Below are 20,277 nucleotides of genomic sequence, written 5' to 3' on the forward strand. Positions count from 1 at the left end.
TAAGGGAAGCGGTTCCTATAGTTACGCGATGTGTATCATGGTTACCAGCGTACACCGGCTCCGTCACGATCCCAGCATCGCAAGGTTATGTCCGCCGGGGGCGGGGCAGAGTGTGCCAACGTGTGGCGGAGGCGAGCGGGCGAGGTGTCAGCGTATGCCGGCTCCCTGCACATGTGTACCGGGAGCCGGTGTATGCTGGAGCGGGCGGAGGGCCGGCTCCCTGCACATGTGTACCGGGAGCCGGTGTATGCTGGAGCGGGCGATGCGTGCGGAGGGCCGGGTGCCGGCTCCCTGCACATGTGTACCGGGAGCCGGTGTACGCTGGAGCGGGGCTGAGCGGGCAAGGCGTCAGCGTATGCCGGCTCCCTGCACATGTGTACCGGGAGCCGGTGTACGCTGGAGCAGGTGATGCATGCGGAGGGCCGGGGCAAGCGGCTAATCCATGCAGGGGGCGGGGCCAGGCTGAGGCGAGCGGCCAATTCGTGGGGGGGCGGGGCCAGGCCGAGCCCAGCGGCCAATCCGTCAGTTGTCACTGAAATGACACTGTCACGGTGACACAATTTTGGAGCAAGACAGACAGACAGACAGAATAAGGCAATTATATATATAGATTATTATTATTATTATTATTATTACACCTACTACATATTGGGATAGGATCTTGGAGATGGAGATGGGAATACCCCTTTAAGGCTTTAAGGCATCCACCCCTTCAGGGAGGTGCCTGGGCAACGTGGTCTTTACATTGCTAGTTGTCAGGTCCCTCGTGGTTACGTAACTGCTGCTATATTGTTCTGTGCCACATTACTAATGTCTGTCTGTCTTTCAGTACCTGACTTACCCGCTGCTGCAACTATCCATACCAGCTGTATCTGCCAAACCACTGCTGCAAGTATCTATACCAGCCGAGCCTGCCATTTCAGCTGTTTTGGCGTCATCTGTCATTACAGAGACTGTCAGTGTTCCTATCTCTAGTGCCAGTTGCTGAGGTACCAAGATCTCCTGCCCCCCCCTGGCAGCTACCTATCAGCACAAGCCTATACCCACCTCTTGTGGTTTAGTGAAGGTTTGGTAGCCATTAAGGTACGCTCCTACAAATCAGAAATCGGTGCCATGGTCCAGTGGAGACACTCCCTGCTTGCACCCGTGAGCGTTACAATGGGCACACAGTCTAAAGATAGGCCTTTTTGTCACTTGTTAAATGAAAAATTAGCTATTTTAACAGATGAGTTAAAACGTTTATTTTCTTCAGATGGACAGAATGATACAGCTTGGAATGAGTCGCACATTAGGTTTGGTATTAACATGTTCTCATATATATTTTATTAAATCTTTGAAGCTACATGAACAAATACAACCACATTTTGCATTGCACAATCTTGAACTCCACTTCTGCTTCTTCTGACCGACGTAAGAAAGCAAGAGATGGACATTTGCCTACATATGACTGTAAGATCAGACTACAAAAGCCTGTGTTTGTAGTCTGTTTCCATGGAGACACATAGACCTGCATACAAGTGATAAATGGAAAGAGGTAAAAGATTTTTAACAAAGGCTATTTACAAAGTTGCTTTATTTTTCGGTATTTTAGACAAGTGAACATACTCTTTAAAGGGAAGGTTCACTATGTACAGGTCCCTCTATATAGACAAGTGATAGGGGTCCCATCTTGCAGACCCCCACCATAAAATCTTCTTACATGTCTCAATGATTCATCACATAAAGCATTATCAGAATTATGGTATGAGCAGTAAAGGGGAGAAGGTCTTGCTAAGTCCACTTATATAATTCTCCATATCACTTCCAAAGATGACCACAATGTAATGGTTCAGGATCCCGGCCACACTCATGGCGAACAGAAAAAATATAATGCGTTTTCCAAAAACGTATCCAGGTGTACTACAAGAACAAAAGAAGTATTAATGCAAAGCTAGGAACAGAAAAACAGAATATTTGACTTTAGAAAGGACGTGTCAGCTCCTCAGAAATGTGTATTATTGTAAAAAATTTTATTCTTCATGAAATAAAATCATATTTTGAAATCTGCATTTTTTTGTTTCTCTAGGATTCCTCCTGGAAATGTATGAGTAAATTGACAACTGGGGGTTCTCTTCTCATTACCTTATATGTTTAATCAGTGCTTTAAGTGTCACAATGTATTGACAAAGTAAATAGTAATAAAGAGTTGTCTATTTACACTCTTCCAGGCAAAATAATACCGTGTTTCAGCGAAAATAAGCCCTTCCCCAAAAATAAGCCCTAGCAGGATTTTTCGGCCTTTTCGAAGTATGCTTTAAATAATACAACCTATAACTGACCCATTATCCCACATTTTTCATATGTATAATTCTCTATGATAATAAATTATTCTAAGTAGAATTGCTTATCAATAATTTTTATTAAGTTCAAAAATTAAACGTCACACAGTGCACAGAGGTGAAAAAATAGCTAAAAATTCTTTTAAAAATACAGTCAGAGGATATTTACAAAATAGGGTAGCATGATCCACACATCTCATAGATATCACTGGTTCATATTGTAGGTGAGAACATTTCCTTCAAATATAGGTATATAGAAAGTGCCTAATACAGTGCAATGTCCGCATAACTCTCAGCATATATCAATCAAAATTGCATATAAATATATATATAAAGTGCTTAGTGCAGAGCAGCATGGATTGTAAACATTTACACATAGTCCTGTGTTGCCGCAGTCAGCAGCACAGGAAAGAACATTATCAAGCTCACCACTGAACCTTGTTCCAGGGATAAAACAATTAATACTTAGTGAAAACCCACCAATGTGGGGATGGGAGTTATGTGGATCACGTCACCCTGCACCTCGACGCGTTTCGACTAGAGCTTCGTCCTGGAGGTGCAGGTATGGCGCAAGCGACATTCTTATATACATACTTGTTATTATCGCTATGTAGCACCTGTATCGTTGGCGCACACGTCCCATCCGCCTCCCCGTTCGCCGTCGCTTCAAACCATTTCTATGACACTATAGTAACATGGGGTGGTGATATGCAGCCTAAGCACTTTATATATATATTTATATGCAATTTTGATTGATATATGCTGAGAGTTATGCGGACATTGCACTGTATTAGGCACTTTCTATATACCTATATTTGAAGGAAATGTTCTCACCTACAATATGAACCAGTGATATCTATGAGATGTGTGGATCATGCTACCCTATTTTGTAAATATCCTCTGACTGTATTTTTAAAAGAATTTTTAGCTATTTTTTCACCTCTGTGCACTGTGTGACGTTTAATTTTTGAACTTAATAAAAATTATTGATAAGCAATTCTACTTAGAATAATTTATTATCATAGAGAATTATACATATGAAAAATGTGGGATAATGGGTCAGTTATAGGTTGTATACGCTTAATTGAGGATCCAGTCTAAAGAAATATTGTTGAAATGGACCTAAGTGTTCTTTTGGTTAAAGTGTGTTTCTGTTTGGTCGTCTTAGGTCTAGACATGGACTATAAAAACCGAGATGCAACATGGGTCGCGCAGATAGCGGAGGTGTTTGGAGAAGATGAGAATACAGGCATGCAAGTATCACCCCCCATGCAGTGTCGAGATTTGCAGATTAAATTAAAAAATAATCTATCTAAAAGAATGCGTACATGGTGGAATAAGGCATCATTAGAACAGTACCTTAGCAAAGAAATCACCCCTCGAGGCCTTCGCATCCAGGTATTCCCAGCCTTTCCCATTGACGACGATAATTTTAAAACAAGGTGGGAAGAGGCGTGTAAACAGTGCTCTCGCACAATGATAGAATTGCTGATTGGGATGGATAAACGAAAATTAGATGAGTTGGAAAAGGAGATTGAAAGTTTAAACGGTGAAATAAAACAAAAATTAAGTAAGGAGGCATTGATACTGTTTGAAAAAGAAGTGGCGGAGGAACTTAATCAGCTTGAGAGTGATGTAAAGCAGAGAAAAATGAGAAAATATCAACGGGATATGGCAGATTATCGGAACAAAACCGTCTTCAGATGGCATCACGATAAACAGAACCAAAGGAGAAATACTCCAAGATCCACAATGCAATCTTCATCAGAATCAATAGCATCAAGTGAGAGTGGTTCAGGCACTTATAATGATGGACAAAATAGGCATATGGCTGCCAGGAGTGGAGTTGAAACCAGGAATGGAGCTAAAAGAAGACAGAATCAAAGCAATTGGAAAAAAGAAGGTCCATATGTAAAAGACGCCCTGAAGGTAATTAATCTCACTAATAGAAACCTCACAAGGGATCAGCTAGAGGTCCTTGAACTGGGACTGTCCTTCTCTCCAGTGGCAAGCTTTGACCTGTTCACTGGAATCAAGGATATCCAATTATTTGGGAGAAAGTTACTCTTAAAGAAGTTTTTTGCTAGAAGAGATACGGGGATCCCAGATGACTTCTCCAAAGAAGAGAGAGAGGCATTACACATCCTGGAGTCCTTATTAAAGGAACAGGAAGGGGGTAATAGTGATGATTTTCCCTTACATATCAAAAAGAGATCAACCACCTTCCCACCCTTGTCAGCCTGCTCAACAATAGAGATGTTTGTCAAAATGGTCATCCAGGAATTTAAAAATCTACCTGTGAAACGTACACATGACAATCTTAACAAAAAACAGAGACATGCATTAAATGAATTAAAATCTATGAAAGACATAGTAATCAAGCAGGCTGACAAGGGTGGAAACGTGGTGATCTGGTCCACAGAGGCCTATGAACATGAGGCTATGAAACAGCTAAATGACAAGCAGTGTTATAAGAGATTGGAAGGGAATCCCACACATAGATTCAGGAATGAATTGGAAAAAATTCTATATGATGCCTTCGAGAAGGGTATAATTCCCAAATCTGTTCTCGAGGGGCTCATATTAGATTTTCCAAGGGTACCTACAATATACTTTGTGCCCAAAATACATAAGGACCCATTACAACCACCTGGCAGGCCAATTGTATCCGGAAATGAAGGCCTTTGCGAACCAGTATGCAAATTTCTGGATCACTATTTAAAATCTATAGTGACCACACTGCCATCTTACATCCGAGATTCGACAGAATTCCTTAATGGAATTCAAGATATCACTTTAGAGACAAACATGGTGATGGTAACAGCTGATGTGCAATCATTATACACCTCAATTGCACACAAAGATGGGATCACTGCGGTAGAATATTTTTTAAAAATGTCCAATTTAGATGATCAGCTGGTGAGTCTCCTAATACAACTGTTGGAATTCATCCTAACACACAATTATTTTTTATTTAAGGACCGCTACTACCTCCAGGAGAGGGGGACCGCGATGGGGGCGTCTTGTGCGCCCTCTTACGCGAACCTCTTTCTTGGATGGTGGGAGCGGTCCATACAATTTCCATCTGAATCGTGTGGCGCAGTCCATTTATGGCTGCGCTACATAGATGACATTTTTTTAATTTGGGAAGGGGAGACTCACCGGCTGAATCAGTTTATGGATCAACTAAATAAGAATGATCATAACATCAGACTTACTTATACTTACAGTCAAGAAAATATTGACTTTTTGGACATCAAGATATTCAAGGAACGAGATGGATGTCTGAAGACGGACATATACCGAAAAAAGACAGCTGTTAACTCATTACTAAGCGCGAAATCTTCTCACCCAACACAGACAATTAGAGGGATCCCTACAGGTCAGTTCCTAAGGGCAAGACGCATCTGCTCAAGTGACATCCTCTTTGAGGCACAAGCTCATGATCTAAAAAAACGATTTCACTTTCGCCAATACAGGAATCAGGATATTGAAAGAGGATACAAAAGAGCAAAAGAGACATCACGTATGGAGCTTCTGAAACCAACCAAGAAAGAGCAGGCAGATCAAAAGGTGAGATTTATAACTCCATACCATGCCCAATGGAGAGAGATGTGTGACATATTAAATAAATATTGGCCCATATTACTCACGGATAATGACCTAGCCCCAATCTTAACATCAAAAGCAGCAGTCACATCCAAAAGAGCCAAAACAATCAAAGATATGGTTGTGAGAAGTCACTACATTCCCCCACAAAAAAATCTGTGGGGCCTTAATACAAAGCCTAGATGGGGTACATACCCCTGTGGAGACTGTGGTGCATGTACCCAAGTAGAGAGATCTCAGGTGTTCCATGACTCAACCCACTTAACCACATACACCATAGTGCACCATATCAACTGTCGCACGACTGGGGTGATATATTGGGCATACTGCCCCTGTGGTTTAATTTATGTGGGATTGACGTCCCGAGAATTTAGAGTTCGTGTCATGGAACACATTCGAGATATCAAAAATGCAGCCAAAGCAAAGAAACCAGAGGACATTGAAAAATTAAAAAACATCCCAAGACATTTTAGAGATAAGCATCAATTTAATTGGAGATTGCTGAAATTTAGAGGTATAGATAGGGTACAATTGGGAGCCAGAGGGGGTGATATAAAGAAAAATCTAGCCCAAAAGGAGGCACGTTGGATAACAGTGCTAAATACTACTAAACCAAATGGATTAAATGATGCTATTAGCTTCAAACCATTTCTATGACACTATAGTAACATGGGGTGGTGATATGCAGCCTGTTTCTCTATTCTCCATTTTAACTGTGTTTTTAAATTTATGTTTGTTATGATTATGTATTATCAACAGGATTATGGTGGCAAGACATCCTTCTTCGTCATGAGTGACACCCCATTTAAAAAGAACCAAAAAAGAATAAAGAATGGATCCATATGGATGAATATAATGCTCAATATTACAGGGAAAATGCAATACATGTATGTACCCCTAGGGGGCGGAGATGGACTTCAGCCACGTTATAATTACTTATATAAAACAAAATAAGAAAGAAGGATTATGCCCTATACACATTATGAATAATATACTAATATACAATATGAAGCGATTAAATCTAATCGCTGTGGCTGGACTTTATCTCTGCCCTTCTACTTGCCCTAATGTAAGATGGAGGAATGTTAAAGCACTGTATGTGCGCGCGCGTGTCACCTGACCTCCTCCTTCCATGTGACGCCCGGCGTCCAATGAGATCGAATTACTGTGCGCATGCGCAGTGGCGATTTCCGGACGCCGGGCGCGACGGCGAACGGGGAGGCGGATGGGACGTGTGCGCCAACGATACAGGTGCTACATAGCGATAATAACAAGTATGTATATAAGGATGTCGCTTGCGCCATACCTGCACCTCCAGGACGAAGCTCTAGTCGAAACGCGTCGAGGTGCAGGGTGACGTGATCCACATAACTCCCATCCCCACATTGGTGGGTTTTCACTAAGTATTAATTGTTTTATCCCTGGAACAAGGTTCAGTGGTGAGCTTGATAATGTTCTTTCCTGTGCTGCTGACTGCGGCAACACAGGACTATGTGTAAATGTTTACAATCCATGCTGCTCTGCACTAAGCACTTTATATATATATTTATATGCAATTTTGATTGATATATGCTGAGAGTTATGCGGACATTGCACTGTATTAGGCACTTTCTATATACCTATATTTGAAGGAAATGTTCTCACCTACAATATGAACCAGTGATATCTATGAGATGTGTGGATCATGCTACCCTATTTTGTAAATATCCTCTGACTGTATTTTTAAAAGAATTTTTAGCTATTTTTTCACCTCTGTGCACTGTGTGACGTTTAATTTTTGAACTTAATAAAAATTATTGATAAGCAATTCTACTTAGAATAATTTATTATCATAGAGAATTATACATATGAAAAATGTGGGATAATGGGTCAGTTATAGGTTGTATACGCTTAATTGAGGATCCAGTCTAAAGAAATATTGTTGAAATGGACCTAAGTGTTCTTTTGGTTAAAGTATGCTTTAAATAATGCCTAGATGCGTACTCAAACTAACAGTATCCTGAAATAGGGCTTGTGCAGCCTTATTTCAGGATATATAACTATTAAGGATCGCTTGTGTTTCTTTAAGCTATAGCTAATTAAGAGAATGAATATTCACCCTCCTCTCCCGTAATCCCGCCCATCGCTCCAAGTCCTTCACGGGCACCTACACTCTACCTGCTGTATAACTGGTACTGCCAGCCCCATTATTGCATCCCAATCCTCGGCAATTCACCTAAGATGAGTGTAACAGCTGCATAGACATACACGCTGTCACTCTAAGCTCAGGAGATTCACTGATGTTTGTGATGCGATCCATTTTACTGGCAGTACTGGTAATACGGCAGCCAAATTATGGGTGCAGTGCAGTCCTATTTCAGAATACGTAACTATTATTACCCGCTTGCGTTGCTCTGAGCCATGGCTAATTAAGTGAATGAATATTCACTCTCCTCTTCCGTAATCTCGCTCACCGCTCTGAGTTCTGCATAGGCAACCGCACTCTGCCTGCTGTATTACCAGTACTGTCAGCCTGAGGATCGCATCGCAATCCTCAGCAACTCATCTGAGCTGAGTGTAACAGCTGCATAGACATACATGCTGTCACTCTCAGTTCAGAAGAGTCGCCGATGACTGCAATACGATCCATTTTACTGGCACTATTGGTAATACAGCAGGCAGAGTACGGGTGCAGTGCAGTCCTATTTAAGAATATGTAACTATTATTGCCCGCTTGTGTTGCTCTAAGCCCTCGCCAATTAAGTGAATGAATATTCACCCTCCTTTCCCATAATCACGCCAAACATTCTGAGTCCTGCACAGGCACCTGCACTCTTTCTGCTGTATTACCGGTACTGCCAGCCTGAGGATTGCATCACATTCCTTGGCAACTCACCTGAGCTGAGTGTAACAGCTGCATAGACAAACACGCTGTCACGCTAAGCACAGGAGAGTTGCCGATGATTGTAATGCGATCCTCGGGCTGGCAATACCGGTAATAGAGCAGGGAGACTATGGGTGCAGTGCGAGACTAAGATTGGTGAGCAGGATTACGGGAGAGGAGAGTGAATATTCATTCTCTTAATTAGCCATATGCTTGCTACCCGCAATCATCGACGGCACTCCTGATCTGAGCGTGACAGTGTGTATGTCTATTCAGCTGTCACTCTCGGCTCAGGAGAGCCACTGAGGATTATGAAGCTATCCTGTAACATTGATACAGAACAGCAGGCATAAAGTGTCGGTGCCGTGGAGGACTCAGACCGGTGGGCGGGAATCCATTATCCGGGTGGGGAAGAGGGTGAATATGCATTCACTTAATTAGCCGGCTCCTGCTCCCTGGCCTCATCGGCGGTGGCGGCCCTCCTGATCTGAGAGTGACAGCGTGTATTTCTATGCAGCTGTCACTGTAAGCTCAGGAGAGATAACGAGGATTGTGGGGCACTAATACAGCAGGCAAATATGAGATACTCCCTGAAAATAAGCCTTAGCACATTTTTCAAAGCAAAAAAGAATATAAGCCCATGTTTTATTTTTGGGGAAACAGGGTAGATAAATGGCTCAATACACAGTTGAAAAAAAACAAGGCTTCAGCTGTATTATTTCATGACACAATGCAAGTATTTATTAAAACTGACATGCCAGAATAGCTAACATGTCCTTTTTAAAGGAGTGATCTTATAAAGACTGTTTTGCTAATGTCACACCTGTTTATGTTCCGGCAGTTGATGTTTTAAACATAATTTGTCCTTAGAAAATAACCTATTAAACCTATTATTTTAATCAAGTTTTAAGGTTTAATGTATTTTTCAAATACTTTATTTTTTTTTTTTCATTTTTCATTTTTTATATCACTATCTATATTAACAAAAAAGCAAAATACTTGCAATTTTCATACTAGCCACTATGCTTAATATCAAATTAACACTTCATGTGTACATAACATTTTCAGCAGTGTCATTATCATCACAGACAGGATTGCAATGACAGATAACACCTCTAAATACAGCTGATAACACAGAATCCATTCACAAGTAGTGATGTCCAGTGTCACAGCTCACTTCCTCCGCCTATCACAGCTCCCAACATGGCAGAGATACATGTCCCATACGCATCAGACAATCCATCCCTTAGGTAGAGTATGTGAGTGTGGACCACCAAGCTCTCCAGACTGAAGGGGCTGAAGTTTTCAGCACCAGATCACCTTTAATACAATTTTGAACTTTTGATATTGGAAAAGATTTCTAAAGGCATTAATGGGGTTTGTCAATAGCTCTTTAAATCTGGGGAATTTCATCTCAGACATGTTTAAATGCCATATTTCTATGACACGTGGCAAAATAATTTTTCGGTGGATTTTCCTTTTAAAAGAACAACAAATAACAATAATTTGACATCACTTTCTAAGCAACACTCAAAAAAAATAAATAAAGGTGCTTTACATAAGTGCTGGGGATTTCCTTTTATAGCAATCTCTATATAGTGCGAAAGGTGTACAATCACTCCATAGAGTGCAGGGACCTAATGCAAAGCTACCTCCTACTAATGTGACCTTCCAGCCTTTCAATATGACATTAAAACATTAAATAACTCCTTACAATTATTTGTACTATTGATTTATGTAAATTTTGTTGAAAGTTCAGTCCCGTTTTGAATGCAAAAAAAATCTATAAAATGTCCCCTTTATTGAAAAAGCGTAAAATCAATGAGGATTGTGACACATTACGGAGATGATACCAAATATTACCTCTGTGTCTTCTCTCCCAAGTAACCGACAAAGTACTTCTGCCGAACAAACAGGTACATGAGTCCAGCAAAGGCTGCAGGTGCTAGAACAACATAGAGACAACATGTTAGAAGGCAGATTTGATGTGGTCTTACAGAAGCACGCAAGAAATAATAACGGCATTGTTTTCTTTAGCTGTAATGTCTGTTGGTGTAGTGACGTCGGCCCTCTCACCTATCTGTCCCTCCTGCAATGGCCGTTCCGTTCTGGTCCCATGCTGCTGTTTCCATCTCCCGGAGGCTGTGTATTCATCGCAGGCTTCCAGGCTCTTCACTAGGGATTCGCGTGTGACCACACCACCTTTATTAAAGGGCCAGCGTATCCTTAACACGGAAGTGCCTATCAGGTCAGCTGAGAGGCTTCAGCTATTTAAGGTACTTTTTCCCTTTAAAAAGTGTCTGGGCAATGATACTTACACATTGCTAGTTGTCAGCTTCCCTACAACTGTGCTGCTGCTGTTATATTGTTCTAGTTTCTGCTGCTGACATAAGTTTGTATTTCAGTGTACTGCTGCTGTTATCCCTAACCTGCCGCTGATGCTACAAGATGCCACGCCGGATGCCAACCACGATACACGCTGCCGCAAAGTATCTTCACCAGCAGCTGCTACTGTACCTATCCATTCATCTGTGGTGCCCTGGACTAGCCAGGTCGTCCCAGGTACTACAACATGCACCCCCACCCCGAGATAGGCACATCAGCCAGACACAAAATCCTTGTTACCTCCCTCCAGGGACTGATGTCCACACCAGGTGGGGTGGAGCCAGGCGGTTGGCCCCACCCACTGAGGAGTTCACAGTCCTGGAGGCGGGAAAAGGAAGTCAGTGCAGAGAGAGAGTTCGGTTAGGGAAGTGAAGGAGTGAAGTAGCAGTAGAGGAGCAAACTGACTGTGTCCGGGTACGTGGCCCGGGCACCAAGAGCAAGGTTGGCAGACGGTGGTGGCTGTCTGCAGGAGAGGCAGATCAACGCGGAACCGTAGGACCGGGGACGGGCGGTGGCCCACCGGTACCGAACCGGGGAGCGAAGTGAAGCCAGCACAAACCGGCAGGGCCTCCGGACCCCGACCAGGCTTGGAGTCGCCGTGAAATAGGTCAAATCCGTCAGTGACCGGAACCCCAGGGGTTTCCTAACAGCCAAGACCCGATTGAAGGCAACCGCCCAACCAGCAAAAGGAAATACAGCTACCGCCACAGCTAGAGTTCCAAGGGCCAGAGCCTGCGGGCAAAAGGGCTCCTCCGGCACATATACACGCTGGGGAGCGGGTTACCGGTGGGAAGCCATCGGGACCGAACATACACAAAGGTGCAGGGAAAGGCAGCCACCACCAACCGTCCGGGAGAAACCACAGCAGCCGGCTGCAGGACCCGTCCATCCAGCAGTTTGGTTTACCAGAGACTTTGCATCCATTTGTGGCTGAGTGAGTACTACCGTGCCATCCGGCACCGCGCTGCGCAGTCCAAGCGACCCTGCACCTTGCCAACCCTGCTTCCCCGTCATCTCACCGGGCCCCGGGACCACCAACCCCTACCCACGGAGGGGAAAACAACATCCCAGCTGCTCCCTGCCATTGCTCCCGGAATCCCCGTCACCAGCAGCGGTGGTGCCCAACCTCACCACAACCCGTGGGTGGCGTCACGGACCAAATCCCCAAACCAAACTACCCCTTTCACTCACGTACGAGGAGCGTCGCTCGAGTCCCCGGATCCGGCCCACCGCTCGAGCCACCGAGCAGCAGCAGCAGCGCCGGACCCGAGCGTGGTGAGCGCAGCACCCCGCCGCCCGCGACACATCCATCCCTGATACCTCGACACCTGCTGCTGCTGTTATCTCTCTCCAGAGACTATTGCTCCTGTACCCCTGGGGCCAGTCTTCCCGAGTGGCACCCGGTCTCACACCTGCAGTGTAACACCCTCACCATTAGAGGATCTGGTGAAAATCAGGTGTGGTTATGCAGTTAAGCCCCTCTGGGTTTTCTGTGTGCTGTGTCCGAGTGGGTTCGCTAAAATCCCTGCTCTGCTCCCCCCGGCGAGCATAACAGTTGGCTTGCTCCCTTGCAGTGCCTTACCTCACTCATCCAGCCTCCCCTTGCCATCCAGGCTACTCCCCTGACTCCTGTTCTTACATAGATAGGATCTGCTCTGCCCTTTAGAAAATATATCGAAGCTCTCACCACCTACTGTCAACTCTAACTCAAAAACATTTCTTGAACCTTCTCTTTCCTTATCCAGGAGTCACCCATAATACTTGTATGTGCCATCATATCCCAAAAATACTATGGCAACATCCCCCCTCTGACACTCGTCACCCCTCAAATCTATTCTTTACTTTCCCTTACTCTATAGTGTGCCACCCCATGCCAGCAGCCGGCGCTGCTCGGGTCTGGGCCTTCAGGGGTGGTGGCTCAAGGGTCTCCGGACCCGGGGGTCTCACAGATACGCCGAATAAATGGGAGGTCGTAGATGTACGGGCTGGGCCGTAACAAGTTTGTGACGGCACCCACGGTGTGTGGTGAAGTGGGACACCACCGCTGCTGTTATGGGGCACCTGGGGGAGATGTTGTGCAGCAAGTTGTTAACCCCTCCGTGGGCAGGGATGGTGGCCCCCGGACCCGGTGACTCGGTGCAGGGGATGGCGACCACAGGGGGGTGCTGGATTTCTCACGATTAGTAACACACACAAGTCTCTGGTAAACCAAGATGGTGGTGGCCGGTGCCACGGCCGGTTGCGTTCAGGGTCCCCCACCTGGCTGGTGGTCTCTATCCTTTTCCGGCAACCTTTTGTGTAAAGTGGACTTTCCCGGTCTGGAACTCGGGAGTCCGCTCCCGGCTGGATGTGCCCTAAGGAGCCGTGCCTGCAGACGCTGGCCCGTGGGATCTCTGAGCCTTGGCGGTGACCTCTTATCCCTATTCGGTGGGCTGTTGTCTTCTATGAGGGACTTCGGGTGGGACAGGACCTCTAGTCCTGGCCTCACTAGGTTAATTAACCAGTTCCAGTAGGTTCTGGTGCTGGCTTCAGGGTCCGAGCACCTGCCTTTGTGCACGGTTTCCGGTCGGGTCCCCGGGGTCGGTACCGGCGGGCTACAACCCTGTCCGGGTCCATCTCGGTTCTGCCGAGCCGTCTTCCCATCTCCTGCTGATGGAGACCACCATCTGCCTCCTAGTCAGTGGCACCAGGGCTTCAACCCTGGTACCATTCAACTTGAACTTCACTGCTGGAGCTACACCTAGCTCCAGCCCACACTCCTCTCCAAACTGAACTCTAAGCACTTTCTACATGTTTTCCCACCCTGGGCCATCTAGACCCCTGGATGGGCGTGTTCCAACCAACCGCCTGGTCACGTCCACTGGTGTGTCTATCTGTCCCTAGGGGGGGCTGACTACAGTTTCTGGTCGGCTGTGTGTTTCCTTGTGAGGGAAGGTGTTATGCAGGGGCCTAACTGTGACCAGCTGGTTTTGCCAGGACGTCACAATAGCATGTAAGCCGTCACGGAAGAGTCCTTTCCCTACCTACCACTAGTTTTTATTATTTACTGTATATTCAAAATACCAGAACCACAAAGATTACTTTACCTTGACTACTGAGGACACCAGCGCACCACAACACAGCTAGGAATGTAGGGTATGCATCAATGCAGTTTTGGCTGAAAAAGATAAGATGAAAAAAAATTCCTAAATGTGTCAATAAACTGTATTCTTAGTGAAAAGTTAAGATAATATAACTAAAAGATAAGTTACAGCTCAACCGACAAGCTGTTCCAATTTCCCCAAGACATGCTAGCGAAGTATGGGAAGAGGGAGACAATTTTATCCCCCACAGGGACAAAGTAATAGGCATGTTGTCATTCAACATGGCAGATCCTTCTTTCATAGTACATCTGCTTTCGGGAGTCTGATGAACCCCATTCATATACTGTATACGGTATACTGTATATAGCGTTCATGTCTTATAGACATTTTGCTTAATCTTTTTATGGAGTATACACTGTTGCAGATGTTTTTAAGAACCTTGCAATAAATATTGATTCTATCTATTCACATATGCTGGAGGTCCTGCTACCTTGAGACCCCCATAGAAACTAGATGATCCACCAATCTTGATAAAATTGTTGCTTTCTGATGTCCTCATGTACATATAGTTAATATTTTATAGAGAGAAATTTTAAATCAATAAGGCATCTCTAGAGAAGACATATCCACCCACACACTGAACATAAAGTATTTAAAACAAGAGAGAGGGAGAGCTGATACTTCTTTCTACATTCATGTAAGACCTCCTGGTGTGGTCAGGTAATTAAAATTAGTATTACTGTTGGGAAAGAGACAGTAAGGCTACTTTCACACATCCGGTTTGAGCACTGCGGCTCAATCCGGCTGTGAAACCTATGCAACGGATGCGGCGAAAACATCGCATCCTTTGCATACGTTTTTACATGCGGCCCGTCCGTTTTTTTCCGGTTGCGGCATGCTACTGAGCATGCGCAGTGGAAGAAACCGCATGTGGCGGCCGGATGCAGTTTTTGCCGCATCGCACCGCATCCGGCGTCCATAGGCATGCATTGAAAAATGCGCCGCAGCTACCGGATGCGGCGCGATGCGTTTTTTTTGCCAGAGCAAAAAACGTGCCAGGGAACGTTCCATCCGGCCGCCGCATCGGCTAAATCTGCTGTATGCGGCAAAAAACGGACGGAACGCAAGCCTATGCGGCACAATGCGGCACAATGCGGCGCCAATGCAAGTCAATGCTGGAAAAAACGAAACCGGCAGCAAAAAAAAACGGTTTCGTTTTTTCAGCAGAGCGCCGGATTGTGCCACACTGCTACAGCCGGATGTGTGAAAGTAGCCTTAGACTGAGATTCATTTCTGCAGAGGAGAACTGCCTTCCTAAGCATAAGCTTCCTCTTATCAAAGTATCTTTGGTAGATGCTCTGTTTCCAGTGTTCAGATATGAATATTGGGGTTTTGCATCAACACGATATTTATGGGAGATAGATTTTCGGAGTTGTAGTAAAGTGACAAACAGAATGCAATCACTCATGTCATTATAAGACCAGCAGAACCCCTTCAACTTAATAGGGGCTAAATTAATTATGCTATACATACCGTATTTCATTTCTATACAACGATAAAATTGTGATAAGAAACATGACCACAATATTTTCCTCCTGGGACCTCCAGGGGCAAAGATATCCTGTAAGTTGCGGATCTAATAAAAAATTCTGAGGGTCCGAGCACTTCCCACAAACAGTCTCCACATGAACTTATCAAGGGAAGGTATGTGATGCGTAATACTGAACTCATAGAAAGCAGAAATTGGGTTTTGTCCTTTGTCAGTCCTTGAACAAATTGGTGGCATCTGTGGGATATTTGTGTGACCCTCCTGGCTGTCTCCCTGACAAATTGTTGGCAGCGGTATGATTATACAGCACTAGCGATCTGATATCTGGTTTGAGCAATCATTACTATCACTAAAAACTGGCACGGTCCCTTGGAGGAGTCTGTGCAGTGTTTTGAGGATCTAACTCAGTGTTTAATCACACTCAAAACATGTATGTGTAGCAGTTACACTCTTCCAGCTTTTCTGTTTCTCTTTTATTTTATTTTATTCACTTTTATTATCTTGCCACTTCAAGTATGTTTATCTGTTGGGCTATTTGGAATGGGGGCTGCATTCATTATATTTGGATCCATTAATATCTTTACACTTTGCTAATCTAGGACATTATCTCCATTGGCCGCTACTGTGTATGCTCCCCTATCTTGCATTACATGCATGTGAGTTGATTTACACTCAATGTATTTGTACAGTGTGCTACTGAAGTTATCCTGCATCACATTTTATTCAAACAATCCATGCACAGGACTTTCCCTGACCGAGCCTCTTGTTTCCCCCTCCCATACTTGGACTGTTTGATTATCGTGTAAGGCTGGGGCCACAAGGGGATTACTGCGATGCCCTCGCATGACACTCGGCTCACTCTCTCAGTACAGCAGAGCCGAGTGTCATGCGAGTGTCCCTGCGACTGAGGTCCAATCGTACGAGTGGACCTCAGCTGCGGAGGGCGGGCTGACATTGAGGATGGGCGGGCCACTGCTGCAGAGGGGAGGTGTGGCTTAGGCCTAAGAGTTTTGCTGAGCAGTAGTTGAAAGCAACTTATAAAAGGAGCATGAATTGGTCATTGAAACAGTACCGTAACATAGTTTTTTGGAGTGAAGTTGCAAACAAGGAAATGCAGTATTTTATAAAAAAAAAATCATAACTTTTCAATACCTGTAATTTAATTAACTAAAAATCCTCTCCACCATATGGGAAAATTTTGATAAATCTATGGAACATATAAAGCCATACAGACTCACTTTGCCGTGTACACTTTCTCGAATGCAACTGAGCCAGTTCTCTGGAAGCTTTTGGAGTGCTGACTCTTGGATTCATGTTCCACTTTAAATGCAAAAAAAACTGAAATACGAAAAAAAACATGAACTTGATTTAACATCATGTGATCATAAATGTCATTCTCTGACTTTAAATAAATAAATATAGCTCAAATAAGTGTTAATTATAAAATTAACTGCGCAAAATTGTACACAAAGTCTTGTAATTAGAAAGAGCAATTTGACTTTATTTAAAGAAAACCTGACAGATCAGAATCTAAAAAAGTCAACGGCAGTCAAGGACCTTCCAAATGATGTTGGTCTCGTAGGTGTCAGGTGATACTGAAAGCAGAAATTAGTATTATTTGTATTATTATCCTGCTGCACTCCTCTCCATTCTAGTCATCTGGGAGAAGGGCAACACTGAGCAGTCATGATTGGACATCAAATCATATTCCCTGTTTACTTTTTAACATTATGCTCAGCCAGTGACTGTGTAGAGACAAAGCTATCAAGTGAGCAGTATAGTGTGAAACCAGGCAATTGGTGCTCCCACAGAAAAAATGGTTAAAATTAAGGATATAGCTGAATCTAGTAAAAATATTTTATTATAAAAGAATAAAATAAAGTATAAAACGCAATGCGTTTTGGCTAATTAAAGCCTTTCTCAGGCATCAATAATTAAAATGAAGGGCATATTCTTTTAAAATACTTTACTGATCATAATTTGGGTCTAAAATCTATTGACTATTATTTATCTACCATTCCTAATATGAGCTCTGAACATAAACTCTTTCTTCTAAATGTACTAGACTTTATATTGAAACACAATTTATTCTTTTTCAGGGTAAACTCTATTCACAGCAGTTCGGCGCAACAATGAGGACTCGGGTCGCCCCAAGTTTTGCAAATCTTTCCATGGGGCAATTCGAGTCCTTACAGTTGTCACATTAAATACTATCGTCGGTACATAGACGATTTATTTATTTTATGGCAGGTCAATTTTTTCAGTGTTTCTCATTTTATTGAAACCCTAAGTGATAATAAGTGGGGAGTGTCATTTACAGCACAGATTGCCAAAGACAAACCACCTTTTTGGATTTAGAATTGTATCATAAAAAAAACCATTATGACTAGAATATTTTTTAAACCGGTAGTTGGAAATGGCAATTTAGACTTCCATAGTGCGCACTTCCCTAAATGGAAGAAAAACATTCCTTCTAGCCAATTTCGTCAGATTTGAGGAAATTGCACATCTACAGCAGACTATGTAAGTCAATCTGAATTGATAAGATAAAGGGTCTCTGATAAAAGGTGTCCCATAAAAACATTGTGGAGACAGCCTTTAAAAAAATTCTAGAATTGACTCAAATCACTGTCTTGATAATAAATATAAAACTAATTAATAGAGAAGAACAAAAATGAAAACTGGTGGAAAAATAATTTTATCACTACCTATAAGAAGGATAACCAAAAATATTTTGAACAAATATTGATACCTTTTAAAAAAGGACCCTATACTAAAAGGACTTATTCATACACAACCAAATATCACATTTCATTGATGTATTGCCATTAAAAATATGATTGCGCCAAGCAAGCTAAAAGATTTAGCAAAAAATTACTCAAAAAATCTTTTTTAAAAAAAGGTTTATTCAAAACAAATAATAGATACCGACATGAAATCCAAAAAGAAAAGTGGAAGCATGTGACCAAAAGTAGCAGGAGGCTGAGGAAGCAGTCAACACCCATACTGCTGAAGAACCACTACCAGGTTGTCATGCAGGACAACTACAAAGATGTACATCAAAAAAGTTTGCCCACAAAGAACATTCCAGTACGCAATCACAAGCGTTTTAAAGGAAGTGTGCTATCTTTCAGGTTCCCAAATCAAAGATGTGTCTGATAGGGTATCAAGACACTTCAATGCTACAGACGACTAAACATTTCTACTAATGCATGTAGGAACAAATGACACAGCAAAAAAAGACCTGGAAACTATATGCAGAGACTTTGAAGACCTAGGCCGGAAAGTGAAGAACCTGGGAGCACAAATCATCTTCTCTTCCATCCTCCCAGTAGATGGACATGGAACAAGGAGATTGAACAGGATTCAACAGGTGAACAACTGGCTATGTCAATGGTGTTGTCAGCAACGTTTGGTTTTCTTGACAATCGAGTGACTTACCTGCATTATGGACTCCTTGTTAGAGATGGGTTGCATCTTACGAAAACAGGAAAACAGATATTTGGTAGACGCTTTACTACACTCATTAGAAGATATTTAAGCTAGAGAAATATGGGATGGGAAATATATGGCCAGGAATAAGTATCTAGCTAATGAATTCTTTTGAGAATGCTGTTATTAGAAGTGGAAATAGAGAACAAAGACAACAAATTGAGAATGAAAATATAGGAGCAAGAGAAACCGACTACAAACTAAAATGTGTCGGTACAAATGCACAAAACATGGTAAACAAACAATATGAATTGGAGCTGATAACACAGGAAGAGAGATATGATGCCATAGCCTTGACTAAAACGTGGTAGGATGATACACATGATTGGAGTCATGATCCTCCACTCAGCACATCTTGGACTTTTTAGTATGTTGCTGCTTCTGGTACCTTGCTGTTTCTGGGTGCAGCTGAGTTGTCAGTCTGGTTATATGCTACGTGTATAGGGACAGGTTCAAGGCTAGTTCTCACCTTCCCATCTAGACCATGCACTTTAAACTGTTTTTTTCCTTTTAGCACTGGTGGGATTAATGCACTTTCTTTTGCAGCAGCAGACTGCTTCAGCTGGCGGTGTGCTGTTTCTATTTGTCTTAGTTAAGACTGTTATTTAATGTTTTTCATGCTTGTCTCTGCTGCCATCTACTGGTCAGACCTTTCGGCTCCTCTGTTTCTTTTGTCCAGCCCATGGGAGTGTCTGATGACCCTCTTGCATCACATCCTGGTATGTTCATTCCAAACCAGAGTTTGTGAGAACAACATCCCTGATTGGAGCTACTAGGAGCAAAGTCTTCTGACCACGTAGTAGCTTCAGAGGCAAGCATCACTGGAGAATTTCAATGCCAAGTACTTGGATTACTGAACTCTGCATGTCCTAACCTTTGGAGAAAATAAACCACCATTGTTTCATCTCAGCATGTGCATGTTTCACTCTGGAGCGCTCTGGTCCTGTCTGCCTCACCTATAGGAAAAACGAAGGTAAG

The 20,277-nt window shown here is 43.2% G+C and overlaps 1 protein-coding gene across 3 annotated transcripts in view; it reads right to left on the minus strand.

Moving 5' to 3' along the window:
• Positions 1-1,238: 1,238 nt before the first annotated feature.
• Positions 1,239-20,277, minus strand: part of ALOX5AP (arachidonate 5-lipoxygenase activating protein) — a 71,255-nt gene continuing 52,216 nt past the window's right edge. For all 3 annotated transcript variants that reach the window (XM_075334616.1, XM_075334617.1, XM_075334615.1), the window contains exons 3-6: positions 17,046-17,145; positions 14,262-14,332; positions 10,654-10,735; positions 1,239-1,899 (exon numbers count right to left, since the gene is read on the minus strand). In XM_075334616.1, coding sequence (XP_075190731.1) covers positions 1,737-1,899; positions 10,654-10,735; positions 14,262-14,332; positions 17,046-17,145 — 416 coding nt within the window. In that variant the 3' untranslated portion in view covers positions 1,239-1,736. The remainder of the gene's footprint in view (positions 1,900-10,653; positions 10,736-14,261; positions 14,333-17,045; positions 17,146-20,277) is intronic.

Source organism: Anomaloglossus baeobatrachus, chromosome 2 (assembly GCF_048569485.1).
Source record: "Anomaloglossus baeobatrachus isolate aAnoBae1 chromosome 2, aAnoBae1.hap1, whole genome shotgun sequence".
Classification (NCBI taxonomy): domain Eukaryota; kingdom Metazoa; phylum Chordata; class Amphibia; order Anura; family Aromobatidae; genus Anomaloglossus; species Anomaloglossus baeobatrachus.